Source organism: Poecilia formosa, unplaced genomic scaffold, assembly GCF_000485575.1.
Source record: "Poecilia formosa unplaced genomic scaffold, Poecilia_formosa-5.1.2 Scaffold366, whole genome shotgun sequence".
NCBI classification, from domain to species: domain Eukaryota; kingdom Metazoa; phylum Chordata; class Actinopteri; order Cyprinodontiformes; family Poeciliidae; genus Poecilia; species Poecilia formosa.
In genome coordinates this window covers 204,487-224,143 of record NW_006800305.1, presented here as the reverse complement: position 1 = coordinate 224,143, position 19,657 = coordinate 204,487, and the positions used below count along the sequence as shown (strand labels likewise).

General features: G+C 35.2%; 2 protein-coding genes across 2 annotated transcripts in view; one reads left to right on the top strand and one right to left on the bottom strand.

Annotated features, from left to right (window-relative positions):
• The window catches only part of efhb (EF-hand domain family, member B), a 12,762-nt gene extending 8,764 nt beyond the window's left edge, over positions 1-3,998 (top strand). Inside the window, exons 10-13 of the mRNA XM_016662272.1 lie at positions 2,091-2,271; positions 2,408-2,614; positions 3,326-3,507; positions 3,642-3,998. Of these exons, the coding sequence (XP_016517758.1) occupies positions 2,091-2,271; positions 2,408-2,614; positions 3,326-3,507; positions 3,642-3,788 (717 nt within the window). The 3' untranslated portion in view covers positions 3,789-3,998. The remainder of the gene's footprint in view (positions 1-2,090; positions 2,272-2,407; positions 2,615-3,325; positions 3,508-3,641) is intronic.
• A 4,315-nt stretch (positions 3,999-8,313) lies between these two features.
• Positions 8,314-15,963, bottom strand: LOC103153895 (uncharacterized protein C2orf47 homolog, mitochondrial). The gene is made up of 5 exons (XM_007574980.2): positions 15,462-15,963; positions 14,340-14,411; positions 14,067-14,193; positions 12,669-12,813; positions 8,314-9,859 (listed from the first exon to the last, which is right to left on the bottom strand). Exons 1-5 carry the CDS (start codon positions 15,858-15,860, stop codon positions 9,775-9,777), a joined length of 828 nt encoding a protein of 275 aa, XP_007575042.1. The 5' UTR covers positions 15,861-15,963; the 3' UTR covers positions 8,314-9,774.
• Positions 15,964-19,657: the final 3,694 nt, after the last annotated feature.

Below are 19,657 nucleotides of genomic sequence, written 5' to 3'. Positions count from 1 at the left end.
GACATCGACAAGCTAACATCAAAACGTCCAAGAAAAGAAAAATAGATTTACAAGTAAGACTGTGAATGAAGATGTGTGAGTTGGTGTCAGGGCGGCAGGTCGCGCTAGAGTTTTTTTGTTATCCGTTATCTTGACAACATAAAAAAGGAAAAAAAAAATCGGCCATGTATTATTTTTATCCGTGAAATTACAATCATATTAACATCGGCTATTTAGTCGCATTTTATGCGGTTTAGTTAATATTCACCGTGAATCCAGATCCCATCATAAATTAAACCGATAAATTTATCTACATTTTTCTCGTAGTGACAAAAACCACTGACTGAGGACCCAATAACTTTTAATAAATTAAATTAAGCGAATTTCCTTAAATTAGCATCACTTCACCCGCTGGGGTCTGAACAGCTTCCTCCTGGTCCCCATCTGCAGAAAAATCTAATTCATCAGTCAGTTGGCTCTGACTGATCTGTCTGAACTGAATTATGTGAGTGTTTTACCCTGCGCGGTCGGTGTGCGCTTCTACCAGGATATTTATTGATTGATTGATTGATTGATTGATTGATTGATTGATTGATTGTGTGGTTTTGCTTCTCCAAACGGACAGATGTTACGTCTGCAGCTCCTCCAGAGCGCCGCTCTCCTGGGTAACGTGAACCCAGAAGTCTCCATTTGTTGAATCCGCTGGATGAGTTACTCCGCAGTGGTTGAGCAGCGGACTGCGCATGTTACAGTCTAATTAACTTTTGCATCGTCATTTGTTTCCTCAAGATAAACTGCCGGCTCCTCAAATGGATTAACACAACTTTGCATTCTCTTTAGTTTTCTCTGGTCTGGAATGGAGACTTGAATTTAACGCGCCATTTCAACCAAAGGTTTGTAATGCGCTTCCTAACCAGACGCTCCAAAGCGTCCGGTCCATAACTCTTCAACACGCTGTCAGCTCCCGGTCAGAAAGACACATTTAGTTCAGAGATCATGAGATGATATTCAGAAAGGATTTTTTAAATTAATTGATTTCAGTTGCCTCTGAGACTAAATCTTTGCGTAAAGTCTATAATGTCTGCCTATTTGACTTGTTTTTATTATTTGTTTGCTGACCTTTAAACACTGATTTAAATATTGTAATTTTTAAACTGAGCAGTAATTTTACATCCATGGAAACTCAAATGTAATAATTAAAACTTCAATACATAAAATCAATACATAACAATATAAGGTGGTGTTTAATTTATTTTTCACATTGTATTTTTATATGTTTATGCTAGAGGTGCCCAAGTCTAGTTTTCCAGAGCTACCATCTGCATCTTTAGATGCATTCCTTCTCTAACACACCTGGACCATTGACTCATTATGAGCCTCTACAGAAGTGAATGAGGGAAGTCAACCTTTTATCTGGGGTGTCTTTTAGCAGCGATGCACTCCTGATTTGTACCGTCAATGTGACCCGTTGAGGGGGGCCAATATGCTGAAGTGGCCTTCGGTGAAATTGAGTTTGGCACCCCTGCTGTAGAGGGAAGGTAATCTAAAATAATCTCACTATCACAGCTTTAGTTAATGTGAACTTTATATTTTTCTGAATTGTTTACTTGCCCTCTTAATGTGATTTTATATCTGGTTATATCTTGTCTTTGTTGTAGACAAAGATACATTGTTGGTTTCACTTCACTTTCTGAAGACTTAGTTTGTTTTCACCAAAAGTTCACCTAAAACAGACACAAGACCTCCAGTTTTTGCTAAGTTTCATAAGTTTTACATTGAAAGAAGCTAACAGTAAAGTTACGACACGGTTCTGCTCATGGTGGACAACATCCAATTGTTTTCTGCTGTAATTTTGACTCCATTATTCCACAAACTTTTAAAAAATGATTTAAGGATTTAAGAATGTCACAAGTGTAGTTTGCTTTAAAATATGCTGCAATATGTTTATATCGCCTTTAAAACCCATATATATGAAAGCCATCATACTGACTTTATTCCAACCTGCAATATCCAGTCATTTGGACATTTGGAAGCATTGTAGAGTTACTGGTTATTGTTAGGTAAAAATATCTTAGTAGAAGAGTTTTGTGGTATTTCTTTTTGCTTTCCAGAAAGGAAGGGGCCTGATCGATAGAGAAGATCTGTGGTCAGTTTGTCGTGAGTTCAACCTGACCCTGAATGGCAAACTTCTGGATGATCTGATGGAGTACTGCGATGAAGACAAAGATGGATTCCTCAACTTTGTGGAATTTGCAAATTTTCTAACTTATAAGGACATGATGCCCATCCGCGGTCAGTGAAAGAAGACTTAGGCTCAGCTTTAAACCACATACTATCTCTCATTATGTCCCTTGCACAGAGTTAAAAATTTATTTTTTCATCTCTGACTCAGTTTTAAGTTTTTGGTGTTGTTTCTTTTCTCCTGCAGAGACTCATTTTGGATTACCTCCAATCAGCATGAACGACATGATTTCATCAGATCTGCCTAAATTTATTCCCTCACTGGCCTTGTATGGGCCTGACGACCTGGTGCCAGTGGAGCCAGGCAGCTCAAAGAATACCATCAGGACCATCAGGAAACCCAGACGAGATGCAGACTACGTGTCTTCCACCAGTGAAGAGCTGCCCACATCTAGTGAGTCCAGAGCAGGGCTTTTGGTTTGACCGATACTGAGTATTTACTCTAGACAAAGTGCTAATTTAATTATTAGTCATTGACTTAAGCAAAGACTTAATAGTAGTAGATAGGACTAAGCAATAAATTAATAAGGATATATGACGCGATAGACACATAATATGAAAAGTTTGATAGAATTTTCAATCCAGAACCGCACAGCATTCTGGGGGATGTAGGCATAGGAAAAGGCTTTAGCTGCTCTACCTCTCACACCTAGCTGACAAGCAAGATTAGTTCCATGAACAAACTCTTTGGTTACCTAGCAACCACTTGCTCATTCTTTGGTTGCTTAGCAACAACCTGTTGAGTTAACTTGCGGAGCAGCAGTTTAAGGTTTCGCCACCATGCCTCAAAACTGCTTAAAAATAAATAAAAAACAGCGGAGTGAAAACTATGGAGGTCACACCGCCAGTTTGCCAGCGTTTAAGATATTTAAAACAAGAAATTAATCAATAATCATTGATATTGACTGATATGAAACCCTAAAATGGAGTAATTATATTTTACATTCCCAACTAAAACAAAAAACCCCCATCACAGTATTTGTTTATCACTGGAGGAGACAAAGGATGAACTAATCAACCAAATTTATGTTGTCCTAATTTTTTTAATTCTATTTGCAGATTCCGTAACTGATCAGTTTCCTTGTTTGAATCATTTCTTTTTCAGGTGGTCGCACCTACGGGATCCCATCCATACGCTACGACCTTCTGCCTCCACTCGTCAGACGAATCAGCGACAGGACGGACTACGGGGATTTAGCCACACTTCCAGAGCTCCTGCATCCATCACTGCATGATTTCCATGGAGTTGACGCGAAGCATTACTTCGGTCCTCGAACCAAGCAGGAGGTGAGCCGCAAACACAAAGTCATTTTTTGCTTTTATCTTTATATTCAGAGTCGGGTATAACTAGTTACATTTACTCAATTACATTTACTTCGTCTTGCTGTACTCTTTGACTCTTTTTAACCTCTCCATCGCAGATTGAGGAGATTTTCAAAAATATCGGTGTGAACATTTCTGACGAGACGTTTGAGGAGGCCTGGAAGCTGACGTCCATGAAGAAACCCAGCGGGGAAGTTTCTGTCGAGCTTTTCCGTCAGACGCTAAAGGAACTAAATGCAATTTAAATTTTTGTAATCATACAACGTGTTGTACGATTACAACACATTGTTGGGACAAGCCCCTTCTTGTCAGAAGCCGCCAGAACTGTTGTCAAAGCCGCCAGTTCTTCTTCTTTTATAGACGTATCTGATTAAATCTGTCCTATAGCTTTTGAGACACAGACCTCAAAATCTGTAAATTTAAATAAAAAGTATAAAGCACAAATAATTCCTGAATTCAAATGTTTTCTTCAATCGGAGCCAATCTGAACTAATAAAACTGAGTAATTTGTTTAAAATTGGAAGTGATATATGAGGACCTGAATGAATGAAAAAAGTTTTTATCTGGAGATCTGATTTTCTAAAATGGATGTAAAGTAACATTATATTAAATTAAATAACCTTCTGTCACTTTTCAAGGTTTTTCCCTACAAATGAATAAACATTTCAATACGAGTAAAATATTATGCATTAAAAAATTAACACTAACGTGATAATTTAATATTAATTTAGTTGAATGTGTGGATTTCAACTAAAATGTGTGGTGTTCTCAATATTGAGGGTTTATATAGTTTTAAAAATGTGATGGAACACAATTTGTATTAACTGTTGAAATAAGAAGAATAATATATTAGTCAATTCATCAATGCTGCCAGCAGAAAAAAGAAAATTAAAAACAACCCTTAGCATGATGCAGCCACCACCATGCTTGACAGATGATAGCGTGTTTTTTCTCATGTTGTATTTATTTTTTTGTAGGTATATTCATTTCAGAAATTTGAAACTAAAAGTGCAACTCATCTCATTACACACTGCGTTATATTTTGTGTTTGTATATGTGTTTTCGATGATTATGACAGAGATTCTGAAAACCCCAAAGTAAATTTCTCAGAAAAGGGAACGGAGCCGGAACTTAAAAATATAATAATTTAATTTGTTACATCCAATCGGATTTATTTACGTTCGTTTAACATGACAACTTGATTACATGTATAAATTTTTTAAAACGTTGGATCACTTGTTTTCTTTTTCAATGCATAATATATCAGAAGACCAACAAAAATGGACTTTTAATTCAATAATTTGTATGTTATTCCTTAAAGGTTTATGGAGAACCCATTTTGACATTATATTAACCAACGTTAAACTGAGTGAGACAGATTAATCCCATTAGAAGGGTTGGATTAATTAAATTAAAGACGCTGGGGGGCACCCAGCAGCGACTAATCTAAACGAGAAAAAAAAACATTTAACAGTTAGAAACTACGAGAAAACGTCAGCTTTTGTGTGCTTCAGTGATTCACAGGCGTGCTAAATTCTTCCGAGTCTTGACATGAGCCGGGCCAGCAACACTCATTTAATCTCATTACGACTCCACCAGAGGTTCAGCTGGAACCAAAAAATAAAAAATAAAAAACCCACGCAAACTTCCAGAGACAGAAAAATTAGACTAATCCTCCATGTCTGCCGTTACGAATGAATGAAGGAGCTGTTAATGACAGCAACCTTTCTGTTTCCCAGGGCAGGTTTTTGTTTTTAGTAATAATGCAGGAGCCAGTTTGAAGAATGCAATGAGACACAGTATTCAGAAACAGGTGACGCATTTCTAATATAATTTAAGAGCCAATGAGGAGAATTCATCAACCATCAGATGAAATAGTGATTGGAATATGTTCTTGAGCCTAAATTTTCTCTCTTGCAAAAAAAATTAAATTTTTAAATTTTATAGCACAATAGCATCATAAAAAACATTATAGATGTTAAAAGAGATGCATTTATTGGGTGATAAGGTATTTGATGGACAACCCACAAGTAAGAATTGATTATGCGACCATGTAGCATCCAGATTAATCAATTAATTTAAATAATTGATCAAACATCCATCTACAGAATCCCAGGAAAACATGGCGTATTTTTAAAGGACTGACCTTTTGAAAGAAGCTAGTTATGAACATTTGAGGAGGACTAGTGAAAATGTAACAAAAACTTACTCAGAACAGAAGAATTTTTGTTTTTTACTTTTAAAAATCTGGAGGAAGTTGAGACTAAAAAGTATGCAGATTTATTTTCCCACCAGGACTTGAACGAATCAAAGCAATACTTCGTTTTTGATGAAGGAATAACATTAAAATATAATGTAAAGCTAAGAAAGTCTAATTTTTCCATTAAAAACCTGAATTAAATCAGTCACTTTTCAATGAGATGACTGTATTAATTTTGGATGATATTTTACTGAAGTTGAAGTTTCCAGATGACTCAGCAGTACTTATATTGATGTCTGCGTTACAAGCAGGGAGTTTAAAAACCTGTTGACAAAGGAAAGGAAAAAATTCATGGAAAAAGAGATGAGAGTTCAAGAAGAAAAACTACAGCTTCCTCTTCATGAGAGGAAAAACTGTGGAGATGATGTCTGCAGATCTCCAGCGCCCCCAAGTGGGCAAACAGCCGCAGCATCATCAGTAAATGCTAAATCCTCCTATTTTCACACTTTTTAGCTAACGTTTTGTGAAAGAACACACATTCTAACACCATTCAACAGAAATGTTCTTCAACATGCGAAAGTTTTCCAGAATTTGTTTTATTTCGAAGTTATTTTGTTTAATCAAGAAGTTGTTTTTCCGGACTAGTTGCTAGTTCTGTTCCGCTGCGCTTGACGGTTAGTGGTTACCGTAGCAACCAGTAACTGATAGCTCCGTCCCCTTTTTCTGTCGCCGTTCTGTAACTGTATTAGGATCATTTCTGTGTTTTCTTTACAAAATATTACATTTCAACACACATTTTACACACACTTTATTATATACAGTATTTCATGAGTAATTTTACTATCTTTGGTATACGTTTTATTAGCTATCTTACAAATGCTAACTGCTGCTAACTGCTCATTGGGAGCTATTGGGTAATTTATTATATTTATTTAATGTGTAGGGGCAGAAGCTGCTGGACTGGTGTTAACCATCAACTTGATTTCCTCTTTAGTTAGAATACAGTGAACCTGAACGTGTCCTTCGTGAAGTCAGCCTGTAGGAGCTGAGACGAACACAGAAGAAAATGCTGAACTCTCGGTTTGTTTCTTTGTATTTTTAACGCTTTAAAAAACAAAATTGAATGATATGTTTTTTATTCTCTTGTTTTGTTAACAGTTGCATCAAAGTGACGTTTTTTCACTTTGTTATGTGGTTTAGTAGCTTGTTTCGCCTCAGATGTTTCTAAAGGTCAGATTTTCTTCTTCTTAAATGCAGCTTCCTTGTTTTTATTTCAGCACTTAGCAAGCTCCACAGGTAAGCCATGCATATTTATTCTAAATGTATGTATTTTCACACATTTAAATGCAAATATGCAGCTGCCCCCACATTTGTTGGCAACCAAAGATGTGAAAAAATACATAAATAAAAGGCTCAAGTTAATCTTTTACTGCAGAAACATAATCTCAGTTTTTTGTAGAAAAATTCATGGTAAATTCCTTAGAGGGGAAAAAAACTCCCATTTTAAAAAAACCTACAAATTTCACTCAAATGTAACTGAAGCAGCTTAAACTAACATCTACTGATTAGTTTAGCTAATAATTAGTTGAACACAAATTTGAAATTTTCTTCCCACATGGTCAGTTGATCATAATTATTAAAAAAAAAACCCAGAAAGTTAAGGTACCTGGTCATAACGCAGCAGGACATTGGGAATTTCCCTCATTTGAATTCAGAAACATCAAACTGTTCACAATGGGAACACAACAAAGGGCGCACACATATTTCAAAGACACTGGATATTCATTTTAATAAGTACTCTTGGTATAGTTTCTAGTGCAAATGTCTTAGTAGCTTAAATGAGAAAACTAACAAGTAACTTTTCAGTTAGATAAAGGGCTTGTTTTAAGTAAAGAATTCTATTAATGGAAAAATGCTAATTATGAGTTAAATAATCTACCAGTGGATCTAGTACTTGGTTTGGTTTGTCTTTTTTCCAAGTGTACTAAGATGTTTGCACTAGAAACTAAACCAAAAATACTTGGTAAGGTTTTATGTTTCAGCAGTGAATGCTTCGATTTTATCTCAAATAGGTGACTGTAGTTTATGTTAAAAGAAAATATGGTGTTTCAACTGGACAATGACCCCAATTTGTACTGATTTTAGAAGGAATTAAACAGGTTAATGTAAAGATTTTTAAAATATTCAATGTCTGCCAGTGGAACTAGTACTTTTTAAAATCAATATTAAGTAATTATTACTTAAAACAAACTCGTATATCTAGCTAATAAGTTAAGTTGAAGTTAGTTTTGTCTTATTTAGAGTTTACCAAAATATTTGCACTACAAAGTAGACCAAAAATGGAAAAATGGTAAGATTTTGTGTTTTTGCGGTGTATGAAAATATCTAACCAGAACACCGGTTCTGTATATGACTTTAGTATATTTTATTTGAGCAGCAGAAGTAATTTCTGTGCCAACATCAAGGTGCGTAAACAGACTTAAGGCTGCAGCAGCATTATGAGCTACATTAGTTGTTATATGGGATCAGAGACAGCAGGAAGTGTAAAAATAAAGCTCAGGAGAGGCATATTTAGATCAAGCAATTTATTTATACAAAATAATAAAACTCAGTCGTCCTGAGTCACATTCTAGACTTTGGTAAAATAGTTTGAACCAAATCATTCAGAATGGAGTAAAAAAGAGAAAGTTGATTTCTTTTCAGTTTATGGCTCTACGGGTTGTTTTGGGGATTGCATACTTAATTATCTGATGAAATTTCAAATGGGCTTCTGTTGGTAAAGTCATAAAAAAAGAACAACTAACTTAAAGCAGTGGAGGCAAAACTGTTTGTGGCAACATTTTGTTGTGGAGCGCTGAAGGCATCAAGGGAATAATTCAAGTAGGATCTTGGTTTGTCTAGCTTTGCATATAGGAGTGTAAAAGTACACAGTCTTGAACAGTTCTTAAAATAAGGTAAAAACAACAACAGATGAACAAAATTTAAATTTTCAGATCAATATTTGCAGATGCAGCGTCTGTCCCATTATACCTGCTTGGTTGCTACTTTTGAGATTCATCTCTATCCCCAGACCAGCTAAATCAGGGGTGTCCAAAGTACGGCCCGGGGGCCATTTGTGGCCTCTGGACAATTTGAAAGATACATATTTGGCCCCCAGGACAAGTACTTGACATAAATGGAGACTTTCTTTCTTTACTTAGGACAAAATTATCACAAACAAGTCAAATGTTGGATAAAGTACAAAGGATTTGCTTTCTGGATTCTCTTCAAGAACCAGAGACTTTTACACAACAGCAAACTTTGCTTCACCCAAATCTGCTTTTAATTAATTCAATAAACTTGGCTAAATACAAAAAGAGTGACCCACACAGTGACATTTTAAAGCGCAGTCAAGTAACTATGTTATTTCCAGTTTTATGTATGTATCAAAAACAACTTAAAGGAAGTTTGACTTTGCATCATAGCCGTATCTTAAAGTATCACTCAATAACATTATAAAATGACATAAAGCTTTATAAAAGTACATTTTGCATAATAGCTCTCATTTTAAAATTTTTAATTTTTTTTTGTTGAAAACTAAAGTCAATTAAGTGATTTGAGACCTCTTGGAACCCTTCCCAGTTTTATTTGCAATATCTATATTTTCAGTTTTTATATTTCTTACCATAGTTTCAATATTAATGCTTCCATTTACAAATATATTTGCTGTTACACCTGAATTTTCAAACTGTTTTTTTTTTTTTTTTGCAATAACGGATTTTCTATTCTATTATCTGTCACAGATGATGTTTTCCAACATTTTCAGCTTTTGGTAAGAATGATGCAATATGTCTAAAATTGTTCATCTGAGGTTGTATATACCCAAATTTTAAAACAATTTCAAGATGTTTTTATGTCCTTGCATGTTTTTCCGCCATGCTGCCGAGTCTTTTCTCCCAGGACTGAAATCTGCTTCAGGTGCGTTTGATTCAAACGGTTTAAACTCAGCAGTCAGATCTCCAGTTTCATCCTGACGTTGTTGCAAAGTGAATTCACTCGGCCATTTTCCAGTGCCAGTGCCAGACGGTTGTCACCATCCAGTCAGGAGAAGCTCCTGGTTTTAGCTCTCCGTGGAATCTGTGGAGAAGGAGACAAGCATGCTTTTAAAAAAAAGAGCAGAAACTGGTTTATATTTTTTTAAATTCCTGACGAAAACAGTTTGTTTTTCAGTCTCAGTTGAAAACTTAATAAAACTTTAGCTTCACCTGATTCAAATTCTGTTAAAAAAAAAGAAAAAAAAAAAGCTCCAGTTAAGTAAATTTATTTGCACCTTTTAATGTATTTACTTCAAAAATGTTAGCAGTATAAAGTAACAAACATAACAGGAAATACATAAGACTCAACTTTTGTAACCACAATAATATTAACATGTTTGAAAAGGAGTAGAAAGAAGATAAAAACTTATGAACTCCATGAACTCATACTATATTTTCAGATGGACCCTCATTATTAGATATCAAAAAAGAAAAAGGAGTTACACAAATTGAAAATAAGAAATTTACACAGTATAAATATATATTGTGATATATTTGAGTCTAAATTAAAGGATAGGGCTATTATACGCCACTGTATATAAACACTGACTTCATCTATACATAAATATATACATTACTTAATATGTAAATTTATTTTCAGCCTTCTATAATCTTATTCATTACAACAATTCTTACTCATAGATTTCTATACACATTACAGCAAACATAGATCTATATGAAAACATAAATCTAAGAGACTTCAAAATCAAGGTTGATTAATTTTCACCTTGAAATTGTCTAAATAATATTATATAAAAAGGCTATGTGGTTAAATTAAAGATCTTCAGAATATGCCAAATTTTTATCCGATTAATTGATTAATCATCAGAATATTTGATTATTAAAATAATCGTTAGTTGTAGCCCTGCTGAATAGAAATCCTTCTCACTCTTCAGATTTATATTTGCAAAAAACTGATTTATTTTCACAATTACTGTGTTGGTTTATCACTTAAAACTCAACAACAGAAACACTGACGTCACTGGTTGAAGCAGTAAACTGTGAAAAAGTTTTAGAGGATGTGAATATATCTGCGATTCAGTGTAATAAGATTGTGAAAGAAGGTTTCTTATCCAGCTTAGCAGTCGGTCGGCTCGCCTTTAGGATAATGCTGGCAGGTAACAGGCTTTGTCAGACCTGAACCCACAGGGACAACAATCTGGCCAACCAGATCGGCGGTATTAGGCAGAACCGCCACACGCTGCGGCCCAACAACTAACTGGATTACTGGGGAAGAGCAGAAAGAGGCTTTGACTGAGAACCGATTTCCTCCGCTTTGTTTAAGCAGCAGTTTCACAAAAACCAAACCCAATCCTGGACTTTTTGAACGCCTGTAATAGAGCCTGGGCATGGAGGAAGTGAAGAGGTTTTTCTTTTTTTACTCTCTTGGAGGATTTAATAAAGTTTTTCTGTTTCTGCAGAATAATGTATGTATTTGACATTAATTTAACTTACATTTAAGCCTGTTGCAATAAGCAGTTAATCGCATCATAAATTAAAATGAGTTTGATCATTTCAATTGTGAAGATGATTTTTTTCCCCTAAAAGAAAATATTTATTTTTTACACATCAAAATGCAATTTATATTACAACAAAACATTACATTTGTGAGAAGGAAGAAAACAAAAAGTACTGCAGGTTAATAAATGAATATTAAAATATTAAGACCGTGCATGTGTGTGTGTTTAATGACATAATGTGTTGAATAAAAATGTAATAAGCAATTATCAATTAACCATTTAGTCGTTTGGTCAGTTAAAATGAGCTCAATAATTTCTATTCTGATGATTCATATTTTTTGAAGAGTAATTTTGTTGGTTGCTGTGTTTTATTTTCAGTTCTAGTGTTATTAAGTGTTCTTTACAAACTTAAAGTTTATTAGTCTTTGAGAGTGCTAACTTGCATTATTATAAAAAAAAAATATTTTTGTTTATTCCAATAACTTATTGTTCAGGAAAATTTGTTATTCTGATAATTATAAAAGTAACTCTTTATTCTTCAAAAAAATAAAAAAATAAAAATACTACGTTTGCCAGAAGACTCAAATGTTTCAGAAAAATACTAGATGTGCGCCATGTTAGGAAAACACAAAACTGTGATATTTTCGCCAAGAAATTGTGATGATGACAAAAGTTAACTCACATTTTCCATGTTCTCCTTCATCAGAAAGCTAGCAGCTTTCTTTGTGAGCTTTAGCATCTCTCTCTGAATAAAAATGTACATTAGGTTTTTGCATTAATCGCAGAAAAAGTCTGTCTGCCAGAAGTAAATGCAGACTTTATCTCCTGCAACTAATGGTTATTTTATTAATTGATTATTCTATCAATTATTCTGACGATGAACACATTAATCGGATAAAACATTTGGCAAACATTCTGCAGAGTTTTCATTTAACCACTTTTTTAAATACAATATTAAAAATACATTAAAAGATGCAAATAAATAATATAATTCATTAAAATAACTTCTAACATCAACATTTGAAAAGTTGAGCCCTTTCAACTTGATTTAACATCAATTACAGGAAGTTGTTGTTTTTTCACGGTATCTGAACCAGGTGAAGTTAAACTACGACTTTAGGAGTTCTTAGTAAAACATTATTTACATCTTAAATGAAACATTTTTGTTTTTGTTCAGTTTTGGCCTAACCACTGCTCTAAAAATGCAAGGTGCCTTTTTTTTTAAAGTCTGTATACTCAAACGAATCGATTACTAAAACAGTTGATGATTATTTGAATAATCAATTAATCACGATTAATCAGATTAGTCGTTTCAGCCCTTTATCTGAGATATAGGTCTCATCTTCCCTAAGCGTTGCTCCACATTTTTCACAGTTTGAGTTGTGAACTCACTCATAAACTGCAGTAGCCAGTTTCTCCTGAGGGCTCCCGTCTTCTCCAGAGGTCACCTTGAAGATTTTGGTGGCCTCTGGGTCGTCTGGACCCTCGTGTGACGACAGGAACCAAAACCTCATGACGACGAAGCAGAACTTCCTACCTGCAGGGACAGCAGAGAGGATTTATGGAGACGAGACGCTGCGCCTCAGCTAGCAGCAGAAATTATGTAAAAGCTTTGAAGCGGAACTTTTCAGTAGAGCTGCATGATTTAAAATATTCTCAGATTTTTTATGCCAGTTTTCCTTTTAATTTTTCTTTTCTATAAAAAAGAAACTACAAATGACAGAAAATATTTTCAAAAAGTGGATTTTAGTTCAATCATCCCTTCTGAATACAATAGAGTATTAGGGTCAGGCTACGAGACTTTTTGGTTAATTATGATAATATAGTCATAATATTAGCAGAGTAAAGATTAAATTTTGCCAGAAACGTCTTAAAATTAAGTGAGAAAAATTGTTTTAATTTGAAAAACCCTTTGACAGTTATCAGGATCTCAGATTGTCTCATTCTTTCTTCAAAATAGTCGGTTGTTTGATTATTTCTGCTACTGATAACTTGATGCTGATGTGTTAAAAGATTAAGTATTTCTATTAAGTAAAACATATAAATATAACGTCAACATTCCTCATTTGAATTTTTTTATGATGGAGTGGTCATAAAATTTCTTCTTCTAATATTATCACTTTATTTTTGTTGTAACAGACCGTAAATTATATAAAATTTATTTTCCAACTGTGTGGATTGTTCATAGATGTATGTTTGTTTAGATGTGCACTATAAAGGTTGTTTATAAATGTTTCTGTTTCAATTTAACGGTATTTGTCATCTTCAATTACATTTTTTCTTTTGTTTATTTTTGGACCTTATAGGATGCCATAGCGAAGAAAGCCTGACCTTATAAAAGCAGTAATTAGTTCTGACAATAGCTGGCTAGAAAACAACGACTGTCAGCAGGATTCAAATGTTTGTTTGCGGCGTTAAAGAAACAAAAATAAAGTATTATGAGCTCATGTTCTTGTATCTAAATGTTTGTATATATGTTTTATTTTAATCATAATGTCATTCAAGTGTATTCTTGTAATATTAGAACTTTATTCTCATAATTAAAAATAAAAAAAATTGTAGCCTGGCACTACATATTTCATTGTAGAGTTGACCTGAATCCATAGTCCACATAAAAAGAAGTTTTAAAACAAGATGGCGGCCTTAGACGTAATGACGTCACTCTGAAACACCCCAGGAGTGAATTGGTGGGGGAAAAAATGACATTTTCAAAAACCAAAACATTTTCAGGATGAACACCTTAAAATTAGAGTGAATCTCTGAAATTCTGTGTTTCCCATCAGAACTCACCGTATTCGTCGAAGACAACAGAGATGTCCTCCGGTAGCACAAATATGATGTCCTCCATTTTGACGGCGAGCTGCCTCCTCTGCGCCTTAGTGAGAGGTTTGCACTTCTCCTCCACATATTCCCTCATCTTCAGAAACAAAATAATTAGATTTCTAGTTTTTTTTTTTTTTTTAATAAAATGTTTCTGTAAATTGTTGATGCGACTCAGCATTACACCTGAAACTAATCAGGAAATGTTTTGTGGGTAAATTTTGGGTCTCATTAATGTGCTACCTCATCGGTCACGACCCCTTTCAGCTCATGGTATCTCCCTCTGGACATTTTGCTGGAAACATGGACCAAAGCCTGGGATGGAAAACGAGAAAATACTTTGCAAAACTTTGTTTTTAATCAGACTTTTATATCATGATTATCTTTTTTATTTAGTTTTAATGCTTCTAATTTTATTTTAATTGTGTTATACGTAGATATGCGGCAAATAAAACCAAAGATTTTAACAGATTCTTGGCTTTGTTTTGGCTATTAGTCATTGTATAATTACAGAATCTCCCACAAATGAAAAAAACAAAAACAAAACTATTATCTGGACAATAAATCAATAACAATATTGATTAACCACAATCGACACATATCAGTAGATAACATGTCTGACAGAATATTCCACAATTTCACTGACCTCTGATCCAGAAATGCACAGCATTCTGGGGGATTTAGGCAGAGGAAAGGCTTCAACTGACTCACTCGGTTACCTAGCAACTCACTCACTCACTCACTCTTTGGTTACCTAGCAACAACCTTTTCAGTTACTTGTGCAGTAGCAGTTTAAGGTTTCACTACTGTGCCTCATAACTGCTTAAAAATGAGAAGGTGAACTTGCAATGTTATGCCATTATTAATACATTACTTTAAAATTGTATTTAAACAACAGTATTATTGTTTATTGCAATAATTACTGCGACAATTTATCACCTAGCTAAATTTATCATGGTCAGAGTTGGATAGTAACTAGTTACATTTACCCATCTACATTTACTTGAGTAACTTTTTTGAAAAAACAAAAACTTTTAGGAGTATTTTTACTGTGATGTACTTTTCACTTTTACTTGAGTAAAATTTCTTAATTCTCTACCCACTGAATGAAAAACAAACATGTTTTAACCAAAACATATCAGACACAGAAACACGACTGCAGTTTCTGTTAAAGTTTCATAAGTTTTTATTGAAACTGATCTTTCAACAAAAGATCAGTTGTTGGTACTTACTGCCATATCAGCAGGTGAATATTTAGAAATAAATTATCATTGCTATGTAAATAGTTGAACTTTTTCTGTGTTATTGTTTTTCACATTAACAGGTTTATGCAAATTTACATTCATGCAGTTTGTTGTAGTTTACCTGTTTCACTCCTCTGTGAAACTCTGCAGAGTTGATGTCCACCTCAAAGTAAAGCTCAATCAGGAGCGTTATGACCCTACACCGGATCCAGGTGAGCGGGTCCGGGATGCCCACCACAGAGACGTGGGGCTGGGATCCGGGGCTCCCCGGCGGCTCCTCGGCTCCTGCCCGGGAGCTGAACAGTCTGCATTTCTCCCCGGCAAACACGAACCTCCGCTTGGAACATCTCTGGCCGGGTTCCGCGCTTAAAGGATTCCCAGGACCCGAAAACAATCTCCCCCGCTGTTGGCACCGGAACGCCGGATCCCTGCTGCAGATGGAGCCGCTGCTCCAGGCCTGAGCCCCGGCTACGAGGCTGCGGAGGTCCCGGCGTGCAGCGAGGCCGGCGAGCCGCTGCATCAGGGCAGCGACTGGACCAAGAATCGGGTCACTCCCCGCATCCGCCGGTTCTCCAGCCGATGGTAACCTTACGCAATTCACCCCATGTTCTACCCATAATGCTTTTAGTCAACATGACGTGGACGGTCACTGCTGCTGCATTCAGGTACTGTAGGAAACTCTACAACTGCAACCAAATTCAAACTTTTTAGAAAAGGCAGCCTTTGTATAACATATTTGGACTTATTTAGATAACTTTTAACGGATAAATTCAAGTTATATAAGAAAACATCAATACACTTGACAGTTTGTATGTAAACAAATTAAAGCTGAAGCACAAAATGCATTACTTTTCTTTGGTTAGATTAAATATTTTAGCTGATATGAACTAAATATTAATGTTTTCTACTTGCTTTCCATAGAAAAGACGTGTGCTTTTAACTTTTGCTTTTAACTTTTATCTCATAGCTCTAAAGAAATGATCTTGTTGACAAAATAAAAACCTTTACAGTTTCTATATTTTTATGAAAAATGCTTCATGATCCCAAACATTATTAATTTGGGTGATAATTTTGCGTATTTATTTACAGCGCCATTGTGCTTCTAAATCTTTTTATACTTTTTGTTTTTACGATAACAAGCCCACAAGATTTTTTAAATCAAACTTTAAACCAGGATTGCGTTGCTTGCTCAGTAAATATATATTTACTTTGTTAAGTAAAAGCACATGTCTTTTACAACTTTCGAACCACACAAATATTTTAAAACCTTTAACATTTTAGTTGAAGGATTTTAAATAATCGTTCAAATTGAAGGCAACAAAGTGTTTCTCCAAGCGTGTCCAGCAGGTGGAGACAAATACTAATTTATTGGCGTCACTGGATCTGTGTTTTTAAAGTTTGTGAAAAGCAGCGAACTAATTTTATGTCGGTCTCGGTTATATCCAGCAGGAGCATCTGAAAAAATAAAACCAGTAGAAAACGACCAGTTGCACAAGCTGTTTCTGGCCTTTAGTTTTTGTTAGAAGCTGCCGGAGATCATTTAGATATAAAACCTGATCAGAGTCATATCGTGTCGTTGGCAAAACGGTTTCAGCTGTGCGCGCGCACAATCTGAAGCAAAAACACACGATTGATGAATTGATCGATGAATTGACGGTTCAGCCTGCAGTATCAGAGTAAGTATATAAGATTCGCATCACATTTCCGTGACTCTCTAGTGTTTTAATTTACTAACCCCTAATAGATTCATGACATTTCTCTAAAAATCCTCAATTTAATTAAAGCTGATTGTCAAGTTCCTAAATCTATTACATGTTCTTCATTTTTGTTAGCACGTCTGCTAAAGATTTGCAGCAAGTTTCTAAAAGTGAGCTTTCCAGTATTACCACCTCCGTCCTCGCTTTCCTTAACAGCGAGATAAAATGGGTCTTAATCCAAACTCTTCTACAAACATAAAGAAGCAGTGTTCAGCTTCTTTGCACCACAAATCTGGAGCAAACTTCCAGAAAACTACAAAACAGCTGAAACACCGAGTTCCTTTAAAAGCTTAGAGCTGCTTCTGAACAATAATAAATGCAACATTGACCTACACGTTTCGATACTGGCACTCCTCAAAATGTAATCTGGTTTCTCAAACGTTGACTTTTTGTTGTTTTTATAACTTCTTATTCTTGTGTTTTTATGATGTAACACAATTTGAAACTGCCTTGTTGCCGAAATGTGCGACTGATGGGATGATTTTTTTTTTTTTTGGCAGAGTTTCAGTGTTAAACTCCGTCATTATTGCTCTTCCTACAAATGTAGTCTTTCCCATTTTGAAGAGTAGCCTAGAGAAAAGTGCTCCTGTGTTCCATCATGCATCCAGTATTAGAAGTTTTAAAAAAAATAAAACACAAATAACAGAAAAAAAAAAATCTTCTAACCGTCTTTATTTTGTAAAAAATGTTTTGTGTAAAACAATAACTTAATATTCTCCCACTGAATAAAAGAAGTCAAATTAAAAGCTGTATTTTCCTGGAGAAATTACGCTATTGCGATCTTCCAAACGTAAAACGTGCAGGACGTTCGGTGACATCTGGAGCAGCTGCGTGTCTTTCGTTTCCTTCCCGCTGCCGCTGAGTGGCGCTGTTGTCCACATTAAGACCCTCTGGGTCACAGCAGGGTTGAAGATATTCAGAGGAAAACCTCCAGAGTGTGCGATGCAGGTCCGTTTTAACACGGGGCTTGGGTTTGTTCAGTAATCATGTCTGCAAGCTGCAGTCGCAAATTTAAACATTCCTGAATTTACTTTTATATTTTTGGTCGTGGTGGGATTTCTCTGAAGGTTCCCACACATCCGCAGCGACTTGTTTTTACACCATATCAAATTGGTTGAATAATTTAAAAAGTCTAGATGGAGAACGCACTAAAAAGAGACTTATAAAATCGTTGCTCCTTTTAAAATATGCTTTTTTGTTATATTTTTTTAGTGCAGGGATTAAAATTCCAACAAAAAGGAAAGAGGTGCAGCTTTAAATACTCACAAAATATTAAGAAAGACATTCAAACCTCTATTTCTGACAAAAAGTGTAGAGGTTGGATACATTTGATCAGCAGATTTAAAATGTTTCTGGAAGACCTTAAAGAGTAAATTTAACTCATCGTCGTGAGGGGCTTTTAGAAGAACTTTGTGCTGGCGAGGATTGCATTTTTTAATCTGAAAATATGTTGTTTTGGTAAATTCAAATTTAGTCTGGGCTACAGGTATTGGTTTTTGTGGGAGCTGGCAGGGAGCCTCACAAAATAGCAGGCACAGGTGTTGATCAGGATAAAAAAAAGAAAGAGAGAGACGGATAAGATTTAAATTGTGGTTGTTGAATGAATCTGGCGTATCTATATTTAAATGAAATCACAAAGTTTGGAGGAAAATCATATTTTCTTCGTTTTTTTCACTCAAAGTGAGGGTTAATAATTAAAATTAAGCGACGACTAACAAGAAGGAATTAGCTCCAAAATGTTCTTAGTAATAGTTTCTGCCTACAAATTAACCTGTTTTTTTATTTTTTAAACCATGCATAAATAAAAAAAAGGAATAAACCTAAATTTATTATTCATCTGAGATGTGATTAATATGCAAAATTATGCAAATTAAGATGCAATTAGGCTCCAATTCTCTGGTGGAATTTTCCATTATAATTTAATACAAAGTAACAGAGTAATTGGTGTCACGTGTAATTACGGTTACTCAAGTGCACTTTCAGGCATGCAAATGATTTGCTATATGTTGGTTATCCTATGCAAATGCACCATGTGGTGTTTTAACAAGTCAAGGAAAGCACAATGGTTACCCAGCGGGTTTGGAGCCACGCAAACACACCAGGATGTATATTTTAAATGAGACACGGCGGAAAACTTTGAAGTGCCCGGATTATCGCCACGACGCAGACTTTCATCTGTCCCCAATCGATTAGTGAGAGGAAGCTAGGCTTGGTTTGTGTTTTTTTTTGGGGAGGGTTGGAGGAGACTCGGAGTTAAACTGTTGCTTCAGTTCGCCATGCCGCCTCAACCTCAGCTCTTCTTCTGTGTCTTCATTATGAGTGTTTGATCAGTGATGCTGCAAATGTCAGCGGCGAGCAGGAAAACGTGTCGGGTAATTACGCCGTGACAAACTTTCCAGGGGCAGAGAGACGAAACCTGATTATGTAACTGATATCTGTTCAGATCGGATGAAGAAGTCCTGGGAAAACGCTCAGAGGAAAAAAACCAACAAAAAAAAATCCTACTTGGGAGGCAAATTGATTTTAAATTGTTACAGGGCTGGTTTACATGTCCTGACAT